At 33.8% G+C, this 19,037-nt stretch overlaps 3 protein-coding genes across 15 annotated transcripts in view; 2 read left to right on the top strand and 1 right to left on the bottom strand.

Moving 5' to 3' along the window:
- The window catches only part of LOC127864178 (uncharacterized), a 677,094-nt gene that overhangs the window by 73 nt on the left and 657,984 nt on the right, over positions 1–19,037 (top strand). The gene's annotated exons all lie outside the window — the stretch shown is intronic.
- LOC127864176 (uncharacterized) lies at positions 2–9,138 on the top strand. 2 transcript variants are annotated; one of them, XM_052403842.1, is made up of 8 exons: positions 2–83; positions 534–725; positions 1,100–1,256; positions 2,933–3,098; positions 3,706–3,757; positions 4,147–4,252; positions 4,863–5,254; positions 7,307–9,138. In XM_052403842.1, exons 1-8 carry the CDS (start codon positions 51–53, stop codon positions 9,032–9,034), a joined length of 2,826 nt encoding a protein of 941 aa, XP_052259802.1. In that variant the 5' UTR covers positions 2–50; the 3' UTR covers positions 9,035–9,138. The 2 variants fall into 2 exon arrangements, with proteins under 2 accessions (XP_052259802.1, XP_052259803.1); XM_052403843.1 differs by lacking the exon at positions 7,307–9,138 and adding an exon at positions 4,356–4,438 and having other exon boundaries at positions 4,863–5,007.
- On the bottom strand, positions 9,316–13,175 carry LOC127864184 (uncharacterized). The gene is made up of 4 exons (XM_052403882.1): positions 13,106–13,175; positions 11,840–12,730; positions 11,435–11,576; positions 9,316–10,549 (listed from the first exon to the last, which is right to left on the bottom strand). The coding sequence occupies exons 1-4, from the start codon at positions 13,124–13,126 to the stop codon at positions 10,284–10,286; spliced, it is 1,320 nt and encodes a 439-aa protein (XP_052259842.1). The 5' UTR covers positions 13,127–13,175; the 3' UTR covers positions 9,316–10,283.

Here is a 19,037-nt window from a genome sequence, read left to right as displayed (position 1 = left end):
CATCTATGGTCTGGTGCCCAGCTTCTATTGTAAACAAATAGAAGTCTGGCATGAGCGGAATAATGGCCGACGCGATGATAATAGTAAGTTAACCAAATATTTTTAAAAAGTGGTTCGTCGGGCTCTCATTCATTTTTCAATCGAGATGCATATATTTCATTCTGTAAACGTTCTTTCTTTTTTCGAGTTCTTCCGCATATAAGAGTTAATTAATGTTCCATAACCTGAGTATGTTTCGGACAAGTACACAGATAGTGTTATTTCGGATGTCTGAGTAAATTTGTAACATACTGTATTTCTGACGTATGTTTGAGTAGTGTGACAAATATGAATGCATTGCGGTGTGGTTATCTTTGATTAACATTGCATCTTTATGTATTCAGGCCTTTTTCCAGTTTAACCACAGTCGAATTTCAGACCTGCTTTTCCCAGATTAACAAAAATGCTTCTAAAAATCTTTTCTAAACTCCATTAAAAATGGTTCATGGTTTTCAAAACAAAGTTATTTTATTAATTCATAAATCATATTTCAGATGGATCATACTTATATAAAAGGGGAGAGAGTGTCTGGGTTTCAAGTGATCGGGAGTAGGTCTGGCCCAGATCACATATACAGTTCCTGTGCCCCCAAAGACTCAAGTACCCCTCCGAAACGAGGAAGCAAGAGGGCAGTGTCAACTCCCACAGGACAAACACCTACACATGAACATAAAAGGATTGAACTGGTGATTATTTTTCACTTTCTAGTACTACTTTCTTTTCTATAATAATTCAATTGTATTTTTATAATTGTGAAATCTCTTCAACCAATTGTAAAATTTGTTGAACACACAAAATATAACTTATTAAGTACCATCATTTGGTAAATATACTATCTTTAAAAATAGGCTTGCTTATTAGAACACTGTCTTGTTGTTTATTTATTTTATTTATGCCATTAATATTAAGTTCTTTGCATTAGGACATGGGCTAAAATTTTAATTCAAAGATCAAATAAACCACTCTTCATTCATATAAACTATTTAAGCAAAAGCCCATCAATCATTTTTTCACCTTTGCCATTACACACTCAAATTTTCATGTTTCATCGCTGATCTAGGATGAAAAAACCAGACACAACAAATGGTCCCTTGATGAGACATCCTTTCTGAGAGAATACAGTCAGACATTACGAAAAGATGGCGAGTCAGAAAACAGTTTCTGGAACAACTGCGCAATTGCAATGAACAACATGTTTGGTGGAAAAAACAGAACAGGTAAATAATGATTCTTAAACAGTGATAACATTAGTATATTTTCCTTATTTTGCTGGCATGGCACTCAATTTTTAATTTATGTATGATATAATGTCATATGAATCATGCTTATTAAATTGAATTTAGAAAACTGTCATTACTATATGTCAAAAGCTGTACATATGTCCTTAATGACTAGGCCAGGCCCCAGTATCTGTTGACTGTGGTTCATTTGTGCAGTAAAGCAGTTATTGTTAAAGGTTATTATTTGATGTAGTTGTAGTAGGTATGGTCTTTGTTTCATTGCAGACTCAGGGCTTCCCCTGGCTTAAAAATTTCTTTAGCCAACATTTTAGCCAATTAGATTTTTTTGTAGCCAAATTTTAGAAACTGTAGCCAAAGTTTTAGCCAAGCATTTGGGACCGCCTCGTGAAAGTTTAGGGGTGTAAGAACACAAATAACTACAATATGAAGCTTAAATATATTTATTACTATAATCATCCTTTTAAAATATTGTACATAACAGAATATCAGTTTATAACAAAAAACATTAATAGATATGCATACATCTAGATATACATACATCAATGTAATAATCATACTTTTATTCTACATAACAGAATATCAGTTTATTCATACATCATAAGCACATGTTCAGTTCACATCGTTTACAAAATAAGCACATTTTCATTATATTAAAGATATTCATTCTTGAGCACATATTTCAATATTTGCAAAACATAACAGTTGATCAAGACTAAAGATGCTTTATTTTCAAAGCCTCTCACTTCATATTGTTAAACAGTTATATTTGGTCATTTGGATATGATATACATCAGCTTTGACAGCTTCTGTTGTTAAAACATTTTCTGTAAGTGGTGGATGATTTCTAGGCTCAAATAAATGAATGTTTTTAACGCATATTTCTTGACAGAAAGGCCCAGATAATTGCTACCATCCATTCTAGTTGCCTGAAATATGATAAAACATAGTTTTACAAACTATCAACAACAAACCAACACATAAATGTCCGTATCTTTAAATGTCCGAATTTTTAACATATCCGAAATATATTACTACGAGTGAATGGTATACTTTTTATTTCCGAAATTGTTGGTTTCTTAATCAAACTTTACCTTTCCCAAAATATTATAATAATGAAACTATTAAACAGAAATTCTCTAAAATTCCTGTTGAAACAAGATTTCATGTGTTTTTGTGAAGAAATAGTTTTTTGTTAAATGCTTTTGCCAGGCCCGTGGTATTGACATAATGTTCGATAACACCTTTTGTTTTCACACCAGCAAGCGTTCTATACATAGATGGTGATGTCACTGCCAGTACACATTGCACCAGCAAGTTTCCTTTGTTTCGATGACCGGTTCTGACCGGTGTTGCTGCAGACTGCGTATCAAATTTTCTGGTTAATAACACGATGATGTATTATCGCACAGTCGACGGTTTAAAGAGTTTACTATCTGGGATGGTACTTGACAGGCAAAAAACGTTTCGCCGAGCATTTTCGCCAACCGAGAATTTTATTCGCCGAATTTTAAAAACGTTTCGCCAAGCATTTTCGCCAACCGAGAATTTTATTCGCCGAATTTGCGAAATTTTCGCCAACGGCGAATTTGGCGAACGACAGCGGAAGCCCTGAGACTTAATTACTGTGTACTCATCTCATTTGCTTTATATAGGGAAGTCCTGCAAGATGGCAGCCTGGCGGTTAAATCTTTCTGGTACATGTAACAGCACCATGTGTACTTCTGTTAATGAAGACTTTGTGGATTTTACGCCGCTGTCAGAGACAAAAGGAAACAATGTGGGAACCCAGACTGATTTGTCTTTTAATAATAAGCAAAGGCAAGTAAAATTTAATTCTGAAAGTTAATTTGATGATATTGTCTAAAACAATATACAGCTAGGAAATCAATTACCCACCCAAGTGGTGAAGTCATTGTTCACCCAATTATTTTCTCAAAAATGCATTGTTTAAAGGCTGTTTTTGAACCCGTTAAATTTTTATTTCTGTTTTAACTGAAAGCTGCTTATATTATAACTTTATACTGCCTTGTTTGATTAATAGTCTTTAATTACCATTACCATATTTTATCAGAAGCTCATTCTCATAATTGTGAAAATTGCACTATTAAAAATAATTGTCCCAGACTTTGAAATTTGTATCCAATATCTTTATAAATTTGATTAATATTTTCTAACTTCACTTGGTTTTTGGTATTTCTTTCCAATACCAATAATGTTAATTTATTGATAGAAGGGCTCTGAATAATAAATTCTAAATTATATGACAACCACAACTAATTTAATAGTGTAAATTTCACAAGTATGTGAACCAACTTCTTTAAATGTTTAAAATATGAATAATATATTGTCAGAATGTTTAAATGACTTGCTTGGTAGAACAGAGATATATTTATAGTTATAAGTAAAGGAATATTAAATGTTTCAGGTCTAACAAACAAGACTGGTTTTTTTTTGAACCACGGAAAAATCTGCAGGGGGTAAGTTAAATACAATATTTTATGTACAAGCTACTGATAATCAACTTCTCACTAGTATGTAAATGTAAGTTTATTTGACAATGTAATTTGATCTGTTTTTAAACTGTTATATGATGACCTAAAGTTAGTGCAACATACTGATGCGCCAGATTTCTTTTCAGTGTTATTGTATGGACATGAATAGTTGAAGTAGTTTTTGATAAATCTAAATTGTGTTACCGATACACATGATATAGTTCACACAGAAATTTATTAATACTAAATGGTTTATATGGTATCTTTTGTCGTTCAATTGCTAGTCAAATTTATATAATAAAACTAGAGTATTGCATGTTGCCTCAAACAACAATGTTCAACCCCAAATCAAAAACTGATAATGGTCATTTCAGACAACGAATGTGTGTGCTGAAACAGTAAATACGGCCGCACTAAGACGTTTAAGGACCTACTCTGAGCTAAAAGAGTCTGAGATACAGGAGATCATACAAAAAATAAGTAAGTATTATTATTAATGTTTAATTGCATTATGCACCAGTCATTTGTATCCACTGCACCCACCATCCCCTGGGAGTATAGAGCCGTGTTTTTACATTTCCAGTGTTCCAGCACTGCAGTGGAAACTGCATCTGGGGAGTGAAGTTTTAAATTAGCTAAGCTATCTCTTCAATCCTTAACAAATATGTATGATATTGTATTACATATATACATGGTATATGTATATGTTTTCAAAATAAATATTGTTTATACTAAACTGCAGTAATTTTGGTAACACAACATAAACAGTGGGAGATGATAAATGTAGCAAAGGGGTGGGTGATTTTATAAAATAAAAAATCTAAAACAGCTATCAATAAGATATTTTGTTATTGTAAAATATATGACTAATTTTTATTCAATTTGAACAAATTAATTTTTTGGAATGACTACTAATAATGTATAAAACACTTTTTAAGAAGTCTATGATATATAAACATACATTTATGTTTGCTAAAATATAATTATATTGCATTTCTTTAAAAGAAAAAAAAACTGATTTATCAAGCAATATTATCATGTATTTGTTTTATTTATTTTTTTATTATTTTATTTTTTTTGCTTCAATCAGGTTCCAGCTCTCCAAGAGAAGTAGCAGGGCATATATTGTCTTCTCCATTGAGAGGAAGTATCATTGTTGAACTTTTAAATGAAATTGAATATGCAGCAAAAGAATGCTGCAACAAGGACAGTGTTTTGGCCCAAAAGGATTTCTGTGACCTGGCTGAATTTAAATGGCATGAACTCATTGATGAATTATTAGAGCAACAGCCATTGCTAGCTGATGTTCTCTTGGCTGTGTCTCTACCAACTTCTAAGATAGGGAATACAAAATCTGTTCAGAGCCTTATACCGGTCATATCTACTGTGTTTGGAATGTTGATGAAAACACGATACCAGGAGTTGTCGTTAGTTCAAAAGATGATCGCAATGACTTTAGCTAATGAACAAACAAGCCAAAAAGTACAATTTGTTTCAACTGTGTTTGGTGTTTTTTTTTCAAATGTTATGTTAAAGCCCAATAGCACAAAATATGAGTTTAACACCTTGTGTATAGAATGCAATATTGTTAAGTGTGCAATTTATATTAAATCATTGTATGAGTAACTCAAGAGAAACTATCATTAAAGAGTTGCCCAACTCAGCTGTGAATGAATGTTTGTTTCATAAAATATTCAATGTATGCATTTTGAATATATCTTTATATGTTTTAAATATTTCACAATATCTAAATACACATACAGATAAAAACATACCAGTTATTTCAACAAAATCTTTCTTAACTAGAACTTTGCAATATATAGTTTCTTGCAATTTGATAAAAAAAACAGTAATAAATCGTGTTATATTTTTTTAACCTCAAGTTTGTGAAATTGGGCATTTGAATGTTTATGTTCCTGTTACTGTTCATGACACATGTTTTGTTTGGAAATTTAATAAATCTTTTGGAACATCTATTTAATAGCGCTGTCCCAGGCACTTAAGGTCCTTGATGTTTTAGCTCAACTGAGCTCAGATGAGCTCATAGGATCGATGAATGTCCTTCTTCTCTTAACTCCCATTTGATGTTTTGTTCTGCTTATATATCCAGAAACTTTGTCAGGATTTTTGTTTGGAGAAGTTGTAGGTCAAGTTCAAAGACGGGTCAACTGGGGTAAAAAACTAGGTCACTATGCCATTAACAAATATTGGCTACCTGTACTTAGGTGAGCGATATAGGGCCATTATGGCCCTCTTGTTTTAATTCTACCCTTAACACAATCAGGAATAAGTTTGCAAATCTGCAAATCTTGCAAATTTGTTATTCTTATGTCTTGTCCATTTGAATTGTTTTTGTAGTTCTATATGTATTAAGAACTTCAATTTCATTAATATACCTTAGGTAAACATGTGTTAAATTTGATGTCAAAAGTGATTTCCCAGCAGGATTCTCAGGGTTTGTAATTCTTCACTAAAAAATCATTTTAAGCCTTATATAGAAGCCAAAAAAATGTTCCTGTCGATTTCATGAGTCAGTCAGGTATCTCCAAACAATAGAAATTTTAAAGTCAACATTATAAAAGATAAATTGCTCTTCTACACAGCAGATGTCATAAATAAGAAATAAAAAAAATGTACCTTGTGAATGTTAGTTTGTTGTTTTTTGTTTATACTTTGGTTATGTTTATTTGTTTAAAACCGCGGCAGGTGAACTTTAAAGCTGAAAGTTGTTGCTTCAATCTTGTTTTAATATTACTTTACATTTAATGACAATCATCTTTTGACCAAATTGTAAAGAAGAACCAATGGAATGTTTTTCTGTTTTGGAGTCACTGTGACCTTGACCATTGACCTAGTGACCTGCAAATCAATAGGGGTCATCTGCAAATCATGATCAATGTACCTATGAAGTTTCATGATCATAGGCGTAAGCGTTCTTGAGTTATCATCCGGAAACCATTTTTCTGTTTCGAGTCACTGTGACCTTGACCATTGACCTAGTGACCTGAAAATCAATAGGGTTCATCTCCGAATCATAATCAATGTACCTATGAAGTTTCATGATCATAGGCGTAAGCTTTCTTATCATCCGGAAACCATTTTACTATTTCTAGTAACTGTGACCTTGACCTTTGACCTATTTACCTCAAAATCAATAGGGGTCATCTGCCAGTCATGATAAATGTACCTATGAAGTTACATGATCCTAGGCCTTAGTGTCTGAGTTATCATCCGGAAACCATCTGGTAGACGGACGGACCGACGGACCGACATGTGCAAAACAACATACGCCCCTTCTTTGAAGGGAGGCATAACTATGAATTATTCAATGACTACATTTGTATATAATGTATCCATATTTTTTTATTTTCACTTAATAGAATGCCTTTCAGTTAAATGGAAATATAAGAGTATTACTTAAATGTGTTTGGTTTAGCTTTTCAAACCCATTTTAGTTGATTTATTCAAGGTAATATTAAAATAAAAATAAAAAACTTCAAATGAATCATAGACAAAAATGTTTGATCATTGTAGGTGTATGACAGACTTCAACCTTTGGGTGTCACTCTGAGCCATTCAGGCATGTTGTATACCATGGATCAGATATCGGGACACTTTAATAATGAACTAATTGATGCCATTGCCAGTGGAAAGAAATTCAGAATTGTTGGGGACAACATTAACTTTCATGTAGGTTTAACCCATGAACGTAAATCAAGAGGAAATGCAGCTCATATGGAGCATTGGTTTGGGTCAATGGCTATAATACAAAACCTAAGTTTTAGTCACCTTTCCCACCATACACCAAGATGTGACCTGCGAGCACTGCCTGTGTCAGTATTCTTGTTAGAAGAAAAGGATATTCAAATACTGAAGAAGAATATCTCCCAGCTGATTTCCCGAGTCATGACAGAGTTCTTCCCCTGGATGAAGTTCGCAAAAGAAACGGCAAACAAACCAATTCTAGGCGAGTTTGCTGAATTTCCAGAGTTTAGAAGAAAAAATCAAGTCATTCCTCTCCCAGTGATGTCGAAAAATGAACAGAAATATTCAGATGTGGTAGAAATACTAGACTCCTATGAAAATCTTGTAATATCTGTTTGCAACCAGGCAAATGTTGAAGCAATGGAGGTGCACATTGGTGGAGACCAACTCACTCGAGAAAGATTTTCAGGAGCTAAGCGCTTAAGAGCAGCAGCACTTACTGAAATGGAGAGATTTCACCATTTGACACCAATTACATTTGAGCTTTTCCATTTACAGATGTCTGTTCTCACTTTGTTTTATCAACAACTGTATAATACAACAAACACAGAGCCCTTCACACTCCATGCACAAAAGATTCGTCTGCTTCGAACAGATGCTGATGGTAATGACGTCAAAAACCATTATAATCATTGCAAAGAGCTGGCAGTATCTTTTATCAAATCGTACATAATTGAGGCAGCATGTGAGCAATTTGGCATTAATGACTACAATACTGTTCCTGATATTCATCTGCCGAATGATGATGACTCAGTCTCCTCTTGGCTATTGGAAGTAGTTCAACCAGTTACAGAAAAAATTCTCGATGCTTGTAAACTTGATAGTGACTTGGACCATGGATACTGTGACAAAGCATCTGACTATGCGAACCTTGTTCTACAACTAGGTGTTCTGTTCATGGAATTGAATGATGTGGTAAAATACCCAGACAGAGATAGATTACTGGCAGTCCTGAAAATACTTATGGTCATCTTAAAAGGACATAACACCAGATCGAAGTATGCTCTTGAAATTCTTCGTTTATTGTGTCAGCAATTTGCTTTGTTAAGTGAGAGTCAGGCATATTCTAGTATGTATGGAATGTTTGTTAATACTGGGGGGAAACTTGATACAAACAGTCCAGCTGATTTAGAAATGGAACACCTGGTTAGATTGACAAAAGGTCATCTGAAAGCAATGTGTTCTAACAAGTCCGAGTCTTCAGTGCGGAAACGAAGTTGTGCATTTTATGGTATGAAGAAAATCTGTGATAACTTTGATGAACAAACAAAAGTTGTTCATCGTGCTCAAAAGCACAAAGTGTTGTCATCTGTTGAAGATGAAAAGGCAATTATTAAAGACCTGAGAAAAGTGAGGCCATTTCAGCATATGTGTGGAAGACAAATTGCTTCAATGAAGCACTGTCCCAAAAATCCGGTAAAGAAGATTAACACGGAAGAACTGCACAAATGGATTTCTCAGAACCAAATTAAGTTTTATTATGAAATTGGACGTTAAGCAATATGGTAACATTGTTATGCTTAATAGTTCTGAACTCTTCATTCAAATTACATAGAATGTTTAAATTTTACAAACATTTTTATAGACAAGGAATTTTTATTACAGAAACTGTTTCCCATAAGGCCGAAAAAAACAATCTTGTTTCTGGTCACCAGATTGACCCTCTTTTTTCTATTCCCACCCAATCTTTTTGATTGACACTTTCTTTAAATATGTCAAAGGTCAATTATTTATAAATAAGTTCTTTTTAAGGTATATTTGATTTTTTTTAAAGTAAAATAAGCATAGAAGCACAATTAAGAACAGAACAGACCTTTATTAGGTAACTTATACTACATGGTATATCGTTACAATCAAATGTGTATATAAAATAATAAATGTACTTAAATGTTTCAAGAAGGTCCTATTCATATAGAACCGGTAAATTACTTTAAAAAATTCATTTACAAGATTTAAGCTTATGCTTTAACAATGAAAAAGTTAAAACAAATATACTATACTCGCTGCTATTTAAACAAAAAAGCAAAGACACATTATGCATAAATTACAAGATTTAACTATGTGTTAGCAATGAAATCAATAAAAAAATAACAATCTTATGATGTATAGTTTAAAAAAATAAAATGTCACGCTACATGTTAAACAAATAATACTTTGCAATATGAAACAAATAAAAAACATGGTTTAAATTTGATACAAATACTATACTTTTTTGTAACAAAGTCTAAATAAGATTATAACCTTATATGTTGTTAAAAATTGCAATATGAATGTTAAGAATGACTTGCAGATACACTATTGGACCAAGATTGTTTAAAAACATCTACTACTTGTTGCCTAAAAATATGCCCGTACATATTTTGGAAAACTCAACTATCTGCCGAAGAAGTTTAGTGAGCTATTCAAAACTATCCCTCAGTAATTAATTACATTATTTTTTTTGTGGAGAGGAAAAACCTTACCTTCCATCCAACAGTTAGGAAAAACACCAGATTTCAAAATGGCATTAAATAAATCAGGTGAGAGGATAAGATATCAAATGATTCTACAAAATATTCGTTCGTTAAGCAGTACAATCATAAAATACAATTTTATCATCCAAAAATAAAAATAAAAACTGTTGCCAACTAACCAACCCTATTTTAAGGGGATGGTGTGACCAGCAACAGTAATTGTAATAAAAATTAAAAAAGCTTTGTGCTTACGAGTCATGGTGAAGTTTAAGAAAACTAAGCTATGTATGCTTTTAGTTAGCTGACAGTTTACTAAAATCATATTCTATCCCCAGTTCATTATTGCACAAATCACAACAAATTGAAAACTGTTTGACATCCTGAGTTTCAAAACCAAAATACTGGTTAACTAAACTTCTTCGGCAGATAGTTGAGTTTACACAATAGTCCTTCATTTCTCTGGTCATATGTTCAGATGCAATGTCTGATTTGTTAAAGAAGAGAATGGCCAGGGCATCATCATGGCTTCTTCCAGCTCTGCCGATCTCTTGTATATAAGCTGCAAATATAATGTGTGTATATATTAGTGTTTTTCCCAGGCCCTCTTAGCGTGGCGATGTGCCATGCCGCCCTCCCGGATCGCCACCCTATTTAAAGGCAAAACTCGCCACGCGCCCTTATCGATAACATCTTTATTGCCTTATGACCTTATTTGTCTTCAACTAAATGATAAATGTTGTAATCAAATTACAATTGATAAGTAAAAATAACCTATACAAGTATACCCATAGCCGTTATAATTGATAAGTAATTATCTATAACAGTACTTTCATAGCTTAAAAGGAACCACGCGTATGTCTGCCCTTTTTTGCATAAACGGCGCGTTAAAATGCCCTTTTTGAATTTACTGCAACATGGCCCTTCGCCCTCCTGGGAAAAACACTATATACATATATGAAGATTTTCAAGATATTCATTGGTTTACAATTGTACATTTTGGTAAAAATATTAGGAAAATTGTTTCTAGTTTTAGGAAAACTTTGTTAAAACGTAATAAACAGCTCCAGAAAAAATTAGGATTATATGTGACATTATGTGTTATGTTTGAGCTGAGAGCACAGAATAGAACTTAAAGCACAAAATAAAATTATATAAGCTCGGGTCAGTACTGAGGTCAGTTTGTTTGCATCAGCAGATCAAAACTTTATTAACTTGTTTGTGCTCAATGCTCAATTCTGTGCTCATTGCTCAAACTTCAAATTGTTTTGTTGACTTTTATATCTAATATTGGAGCTTCATTATGCTAACATTATGACCAATGTTGTTGAATGCTGTGTTCGTTACACTACTTTTGGTATAATACTCAAAGCATTTCAATGTTGATAAATATCTATGAAATAAACTTTTTTGAAATTGTTTACTATCTTTAAATACCTAAACTTACTTTCTAAGGAAGTAGGAGGTCCAGCATGAATCACCCTCTTAACATGCCTCAAATCTGCACCCATGCCTAGAGCCACAGATGCAATTATCAGTCGGATCGTAGACCTTTCAGTCTGTAACGTCTCAACAATATGTTTCTTCAACTGAAAATTATTGAAAAGAAACAACATATAAATACTTTGCATGTTGATGGCTCAAAGATTAAACTAGATCCATTCATAATAAAACATCAACCTTACTAAATAGTTTCTGACAAGTAACAATTAAACTAGTGTCCTATTTACTGAAGCTACATATTTAAAATATGTAAATTGGGCAATTTAGAAAAACAAAATAATGCAATTTTATACTATGATTGATTTTCATATTACTGACTGTATTTTTGTAAAATAATACAACATCGTACCTTCCCATCAGAGCCTTCCATAGATGAATGGTACATCATGACTCTTGCAGTTTTCTCCGATGGTTTTCCTGAGTAGAATTCATCACCAAGTATTTGCTTTGCAAGTTCATATCCATAACCAATCCAATTAATTGTCTTACAATATACAATAGTTATTTCAAAATTATCAATCTCACTCTTCAGTTGTTGCAAAACCGGTACAAATATATAGTCATATGGTGTAAATGAGGTATTCCCTTTGGAGTTTGGACTAGGACGATTCATAACGACCATCTTAATGTTGTCTTTTGCAGGGCTAGCACTTACAACTTCATAGTTAGTCAAATGCAGACATTTTGCAATTTCAGTTTGACCTGCTTTTGTTATTGTTGCTGACAAAGCAAGAATTGGGCAACTTACAAGAGACTTCAGTTGGTATATTCTTTTAAAGTCCTTCCTAAATTCTCCGCCCCATTCAATAACACAATGAGCCTCGTCGATTACAAGAAACTTGTTATAATCTTGAAATTTAACAGAGCGAAATAGTTTGTTCACTTCAAGAGAGTTTAAAACAGTCTCTGGATGAAAGAAAAAATATTTGGTAATTGATAAGTCAACAGTGTCTATACTCATAGACATAGAAAAAGATTGTCCATAGAGTTTCAGTATTTGCTGTTCTATTATGGCATTTAAAGGCACAATAACAATCACAATACATTTTGGAACAATAAAAGGTAAAATTTCGTAAATTAATGATTTGCCATAACCAGTGGGTAGAGCACAGATGCAGTCTTTTTTTGATAATAATGTTTGTACTGCTTTAAACTGTAGTGGTTTGAGCTCTGATATATTAGTTTGGAATTCTGAACAATATTTCTGCAATGCATCTGTAATTGACTGGCTGTTTATAACCTGAAAAAAAGAAGAAAGAAGTGTAGTGTCAGGGCTAGTCTAAATTATTAGACCTTTGTTACACAGGATTATTATCCCACCATGGAAAATTACAAGCATCTCGATTTAAGCTCAGTCGGTAGTCATAATAGAATAATGATGATCACAGGTTTTAGTCCCGCACATGGCATTTTCTTCCTCTTGTGTATTATCCGAAATTACATTTTCCATTAATTTATCCGAAAACTATTCAACTTATGAAGAATGAAATATCTCATACAAAATCAATCGTTCAGTGAAAATGATTCATAACATTGAAATAATTAATTATAATACTGATCGGGAAATAAATACTTTCAAAACGAACCACCTTTTAATATTTGCTAGTTAACTTACAATTTCCATCGCGTCCGCCATTACTTCGTCTGTGCCTGACTCTTTGTATACAAAGGGGCAGGTAATCCAGACTAGAAACATCTATTGCTTTTATCTTGTACGTCGTGTAAATAAATTGGTATTTTTACTTTGAAATATCTCAGTTTTATGTGTAGAAACACATTATTGTCGACGAGGGAAGACGTTAATCTTGTGAATTTGCAATTAGGGCTTTTCTGCACCAGGCAAATTTGACAGTCGTTCTTCGGACGTGAACGAAAGTCGAAAAAAAACCACGAGGCACATGAGGTCATCGTTTTGAAGAATACTTCGGGGCTTCTTCGGTTCTGTACCTTTCTTCAACCAGCTGGCTGTCAAGATTTGGGGCATTACTGCACTAGACAGTTCACGGCAAGACACAGTCTTTATTTTTTACACTTTAATGAATAATAAGCGGCATATTTTGATAAAGCTACTATTAATCCAATAACATACTACTTACTTCTGAGTTACGTAATTTAAAAATTATAGCATCACCCTGGAATAAACATTACCTACTTTCCAATGAATACCAGAAATCACAAGAATGATCGTCGTAATAGTCTTGGATAACCATACAATAAATTACAACTTCTAAAAATTGAAAAACATTACATATCCAGCACTTTATGTAGGGTTTTCTTTAAGGGGACGATATTATGGGGAGGGCTGATTCTATGAAAGTAAGGGATAGAATCATAAGGGACACTAAAGCCAAATTTTGGGTTAGATTATTACAAGTAAATATTCTTACCGGCGTTACTGTACATGTATTCATTCAATTTGAATGATTGAAGGCAGTAATTGGTAAAGATAAAGGAAGATCTACAGTACACTCCACGCGTTTTCCCCCAAAAACCCGCGCTCCTTCCGCGGGTCTTTTTCTGCAAGCGTGTGTTCACGCGGCGTTGAAAGAGCGAGGTGAACTCGATAAAACGCTTGGCGCTACACCGCGTTCTCTAATTCCAGCGGCGTGTATTACTTTAGGCTAGTTGGTAAATGCAGACAATTTCCGTTCTTATCAGTGACCGCCGTGCAACGCCGCGTTAGCAGTGTGCTACTGGGCATGCCAAAAAATAAAAACATTGTTATAATAAATTGTTTAAATACTGTAGTACATGTTTAAAAAAAGATAATTGTACAGAAAATTAACACATATAAAAATTATGTTTTTTTAATTCACAGGTACGTCTACAATATGAATGAATATAATACATTTGACAAATTAATATTTAAATCAGAACACATATAACACAAGAATAAATGTTCTGTAAAATTTGCAAATGAGAATTATAATTAGTTATCCGAAACACACTACAATTTTTAATTGTTAACACGACATTTACAAATGCTTCCAATATGCAGTCATCATGTATATTTCCCGACAAAAGCGCGCGAAAATTATGCTGCAATGTACAAGGTCAAGGTACAATGTATAATCTGCAAAGCGTGCGCGTATTTAATTTTTATACAAACTTTGTAGCGCAGAGAACATTGAATTTTGTTGATTTCTGTTAAAAGGTTCTAAGGTATTTTTTAACGAAATTATATCGCGAATAAGTTTATATTTCCTCTAGAATAATTTCAAATCGAACACGAAAAATCTTTATTGTTAGGGTATTTTAGTAGAGTAATTATTTTAACAGTAATTGTACTGTAAACTGATCATCTTGGCGGAACTGGATTTTAAGTGTTTTACGTTATGAAAACACGCAAAGCTTGTCTACTGACCTATTGTGTAGACTGCTGTCTGCGGTGTTTTGACAAAAGGGATTAATATGTGTGAATGTCACTCTGCCGATTTGGTCCATAATTACTGGTAAACATTGTTTTGAATGTTGACGCAACAAGAATACAACTGTGAATATTAAATGCAACTATCAACTCAATAGTTACCACCTTCTTTAAGCGATCAATGGAATAACCTACCTACAAAGGGAAAATAAATGCATTAGCGAGCAGAGAATTGACTTTGTTCCGACAATTAAAACCATTCCTTATGCATTCGTTGAATGTGTTTACTTGAGAAAGTTATGCCTTAAGACAGGAAGTGGCTTTTCTTTGATTACGTCAAACTGTCAATTCACACAGATTTGCAAGATTTTAGGGTCCTTGGTAATTTGTTGACATGTTCAGTATAGAAAATCACCTGCTAACATGAAAACTTTTGATTAAATTATCAAAATAAAAACAATGTTGCAAACTGTGTTTATATTGGTAAGTATTAGTTTAAAGACGACGTTTTGTGTGTCGTAAATCAACGAGTTTTCTATACAACAACAACTACTTCTACAACCACGTTGGGATCGATCTATCTTGGTTGTTTTTTTTTTATTGTAAATATTATACTACATGTACATGTATGTACTTGTAATAAATGTAATTTTATTTGAAAATCAGAAAGTCAAACAAAATTAAATTGATCGTTATCTCGTAATACGCGGAGTTTCCCCCGCGTTGCCAACGCCGAGGGCCGCCGCGTCGGCTTATCAGTTTTGCCGATCGCTAACCGCCGCGTCCAAAATCATGCAAACGCCGCGTATAGCGGGATTTTCTCAGTCTCCCTCCAGGTCAATCCCCGCGGAGTATGGAGCAGTGCTCACGCTGCTGCCAGACATTATCGCCAATGGCGATTATTTTATCCAACTGGCTATTATTTCTTAAAATTGTCTAGAAAAAATGGCGATTATTTTATCCGCCTACATCAAAAAACAAATTGCCTCTAAATGTTGTCCGAAGAATGCGAAACGCCTGCAAATCGGGCCATCAAGCAGGAAAAATCGATAACGAGATTATCTGTGTACACACTCGACCCTGTGTATTGTCATACACGCGTCAATAACTTTTGCGACATTGTGGCCTAGAGCGTTTTTCTTAATCAGTGTCCGACAGCAGTGATATATTTCGGAAAAACATTTTTAATTTCCCCGTGCTTTACCAATTATCGGTAACTGTTAGATTTTTGTTAATTTTGCGCCAATTATTAATTAATCGTCATATGAAAACGCCGCTTTATATTGTCGGCTGGTTTTATTTTTCACGCCGTTTTTTCTGCAATTAGGTAACGTTGAACATTGCTTTATGAAAACATTATTTAATCGCCATCAACTTATTATCCCCGTAATTACCGCTGTCCGTCGTCTGCTTTAACATACTGATTTCAATTTTTAACCAGGTAACCTGGTTTTCCCAATTCAAAGGGACCCGGCATATGCCATGGCCAGCTAATTTTAACGAAACACTTAGGTGGTGTATTTTAACTCACGCGCTGTGACGTTAATTGATGTAAACATGATCGGCATTGCGAAAGTGTTATTTTTGGAATAAATCATTTACAATTGATATTGGCCTCTGCCTACAATATTGCGGCCGATGGAAAACGTCGTATTAAAAGATAAAGTAGTCGAACGATATGCACATTTTAGATTATGCATATTAATATGTTATATTATGCATATTTCATGTGCAAAACGCGTACAATTTTTCGGATTACCGTTTTCGGATACTGTATTTTTTTTGTCGATTACGATTTATTTTCGAAGTTCATAATAGCAAAAATAGAATGACGAATACACATGCTGTGATACGGAAGGTGTGGTCTATAATATATCGAGTTGTATTCACCAAAAATTGCAATTGGAAAAACAAAAAAAAAGTATAATTAGTAAGGGCTCTGGGTGGGTTGGGGCCTCTGCCCTTAATTCTTATGTGTATGTAACTGTAGCTGCCCGGGTGTACATTGTCCAGGGTAATCATGGAACTTAGGCTGGAAATCCATGGTATAACATGGAATTCCATGGTAATCCCTGGAATTTGAAACAGTTTCCAGGGTTTTCCAGGGTTTTGTTCTAGAAATGTCCATGAAACGTGGACTTTTTTTCCAAGCATTTTCCAGCCTTGGATGGAAAAGCATGGAAAAGGAATGGAAAACGCTGGATTTAGGCTGGATAACCCTGGAAAATATTTCCAGATAGCATGGAAAGTAGAACATAGAATTTTTTAAGCATGGAAAAGACTCTAACATTTTCAGCTAACTCTGGAAAAAACTTAGACTTTATAAGAGGAGAAAATAACTTATAAAAATGCAACACATTTTATTCAAAGTAAATCAGAGTTCAACAATTTACACAACATATGAATAAAACATAAAACAATGTGCATAGTTTGGGCAGAAATAGTAGTAGTTATAGTAGTAGTAGTAGTAGTAGAAGTAGTAATGCTGGTGCTGGCAGTAGAATATGTTGTAGGAGTAGAAGTAAAAGTGGTTGTTGTATAAGTTGTACAAGCAGTTAAACTACTGATAATTATACTATTGGTGCAAATTTAAGTGACAGTAGCAGTTACTATTGTGTTGTTGTTTTAGCATTTACAGGAATAGTAGCAGTAATGGTAGCAATAGTAGTATAAATAATAATAACAATACTAGTAGCAGCAGTAGAAGTAGTAGTTAAGGAAGTAGCATTAGCAGCAGCAGCAGTAGTAGTAGTAGAAGTAGCAGCAGCAGCAGTAGTAGCAGTAGCAGCATCAGTAGTAGTAGCAGTAGTAGTAGCAGTAGTAGTTGAAGTACTAGTAGTAGTAGTAGTAGTAGTAGTAGTAGTAGTAGTAGTAGTAGTAGTAGTAGTAGTAGTAGTAGTAGTAGTAGAAGTAGAAGTAGCAGCAGTAGTAGTGGTAGAAGTAGTAGTAGTAGTAACAGCAACAGCAGCAGCAGTAGTAGTAGTAGTCGCTGCAGCAGGAGTTGTAATAGTAGCAGCAGCAGCAGTAGCAGTAGTAGTAGTAGCAGCAGCAGCAGCAGCAGGAGTAGTAGCAGCAGCAGCAGTAGCAGCAGCAGTAGCAGTAGTAGTAGTAGTTGAAGCAGTAGTAGTAGTTGAAGTAGTAGTAGTAGTAGTAGTAGTAGCAGTAGTAGCAGCAGTAGTAGTAGTAGTAGTAGTAGTAGTAGTAGTAGTAGTAGTAGAAGTAGAAGTAGCAGTAGTAGTAGTAGTAGTAGTAGTAGCAGTAGTAGTAGTAGTAGTAGTAGTAGTAGGTAGTTGTTGTTGTTGTTGTGGCTGTTGTAATAGTAGTAGTAGTTTTGCAGAAGTAGTAGTAGTAGTAGTAGTAGTACTAGTAGTAGAAGTAATAGTAGTAACTTTCAAAGCAATGTCTACAAGTTTAAATTCCTTAACCCTGTTCAAGGTGTATACACACTTAATATTTAACTACAGTCCAGGTTTGCAATTAACAAACTATCTGAAAAGCCTGTGTGTGAGTCAGATGTGTCTGCGGCTAATCTATTGGTTATAAAATATCACAGCCTTTTCTGATTGGCTGAGTTCAAATACAGAAAGTTTACCTGTTAGATTGAATTTCTGGAGAAGGCGTATTGAAGAAAAAATGCAGCTTAAACTTGTTGTTAAAATGAAGTTAATGTAATTTCACAAACAGTAGAGTTAATGAGTTTTTCCATTAACAAGAATTTCTTAAAATAATAATGTATGGATATCATTTGGAAAGTGACATGAAATGTTGTTAAAAAGTGATGCATACAAGTGTTTCAGAAGTCTGTCTAGGAATAGAACAACAACTGAAGGTTTGTCTTTTCATTATTTTTAAATATTCCTTTAAATTTATTCTTCTTATGTCATCATTGTAGACCTTTTTTATGTGACATTTTAGGTAAAAGTATGGCAAATATAGAAGTTTAAAAGCAGCTGTCACACACATTTTCACTAAGTGCAGTTTGCAGCTTGATAAAGGAAGTCCTATGTGGAGATATTAATAAGCTTGAATGTAGTATCGGAAGTTTATAATGCATGGCTAGGGAACTGAGGCTAAGGGAGTTATGTGCTGTGCATGATAAGAACTCAATGTTCATTAATGCTGTTAATGTTTATAAATAAATTAATTAAACCAATAGCATTGTTTTTTAGGTTTCACTGTG

The sequence above is a fragment of the Dreissena polymorpha genome, chromosome 1 (genome assembly GCF_020536995.1).
Source record: "Dreissena polymorpha isolate Duluth1 chromosome 1, UMN_Dpol_1.0, whole genome shotgun sequence".
Taxonomy (NCBI): domain Eukaryota; kingdom Metazoa; phylum Mollusca; class Bivalvia; order Myida; family Dreissenidae; genus Dreissena; species Dreissena polymorpha.
Note: the sequence above shows the minus strand (reverse complement) of the source record. Positions and strands in the feature narration are given on the sequence as shown.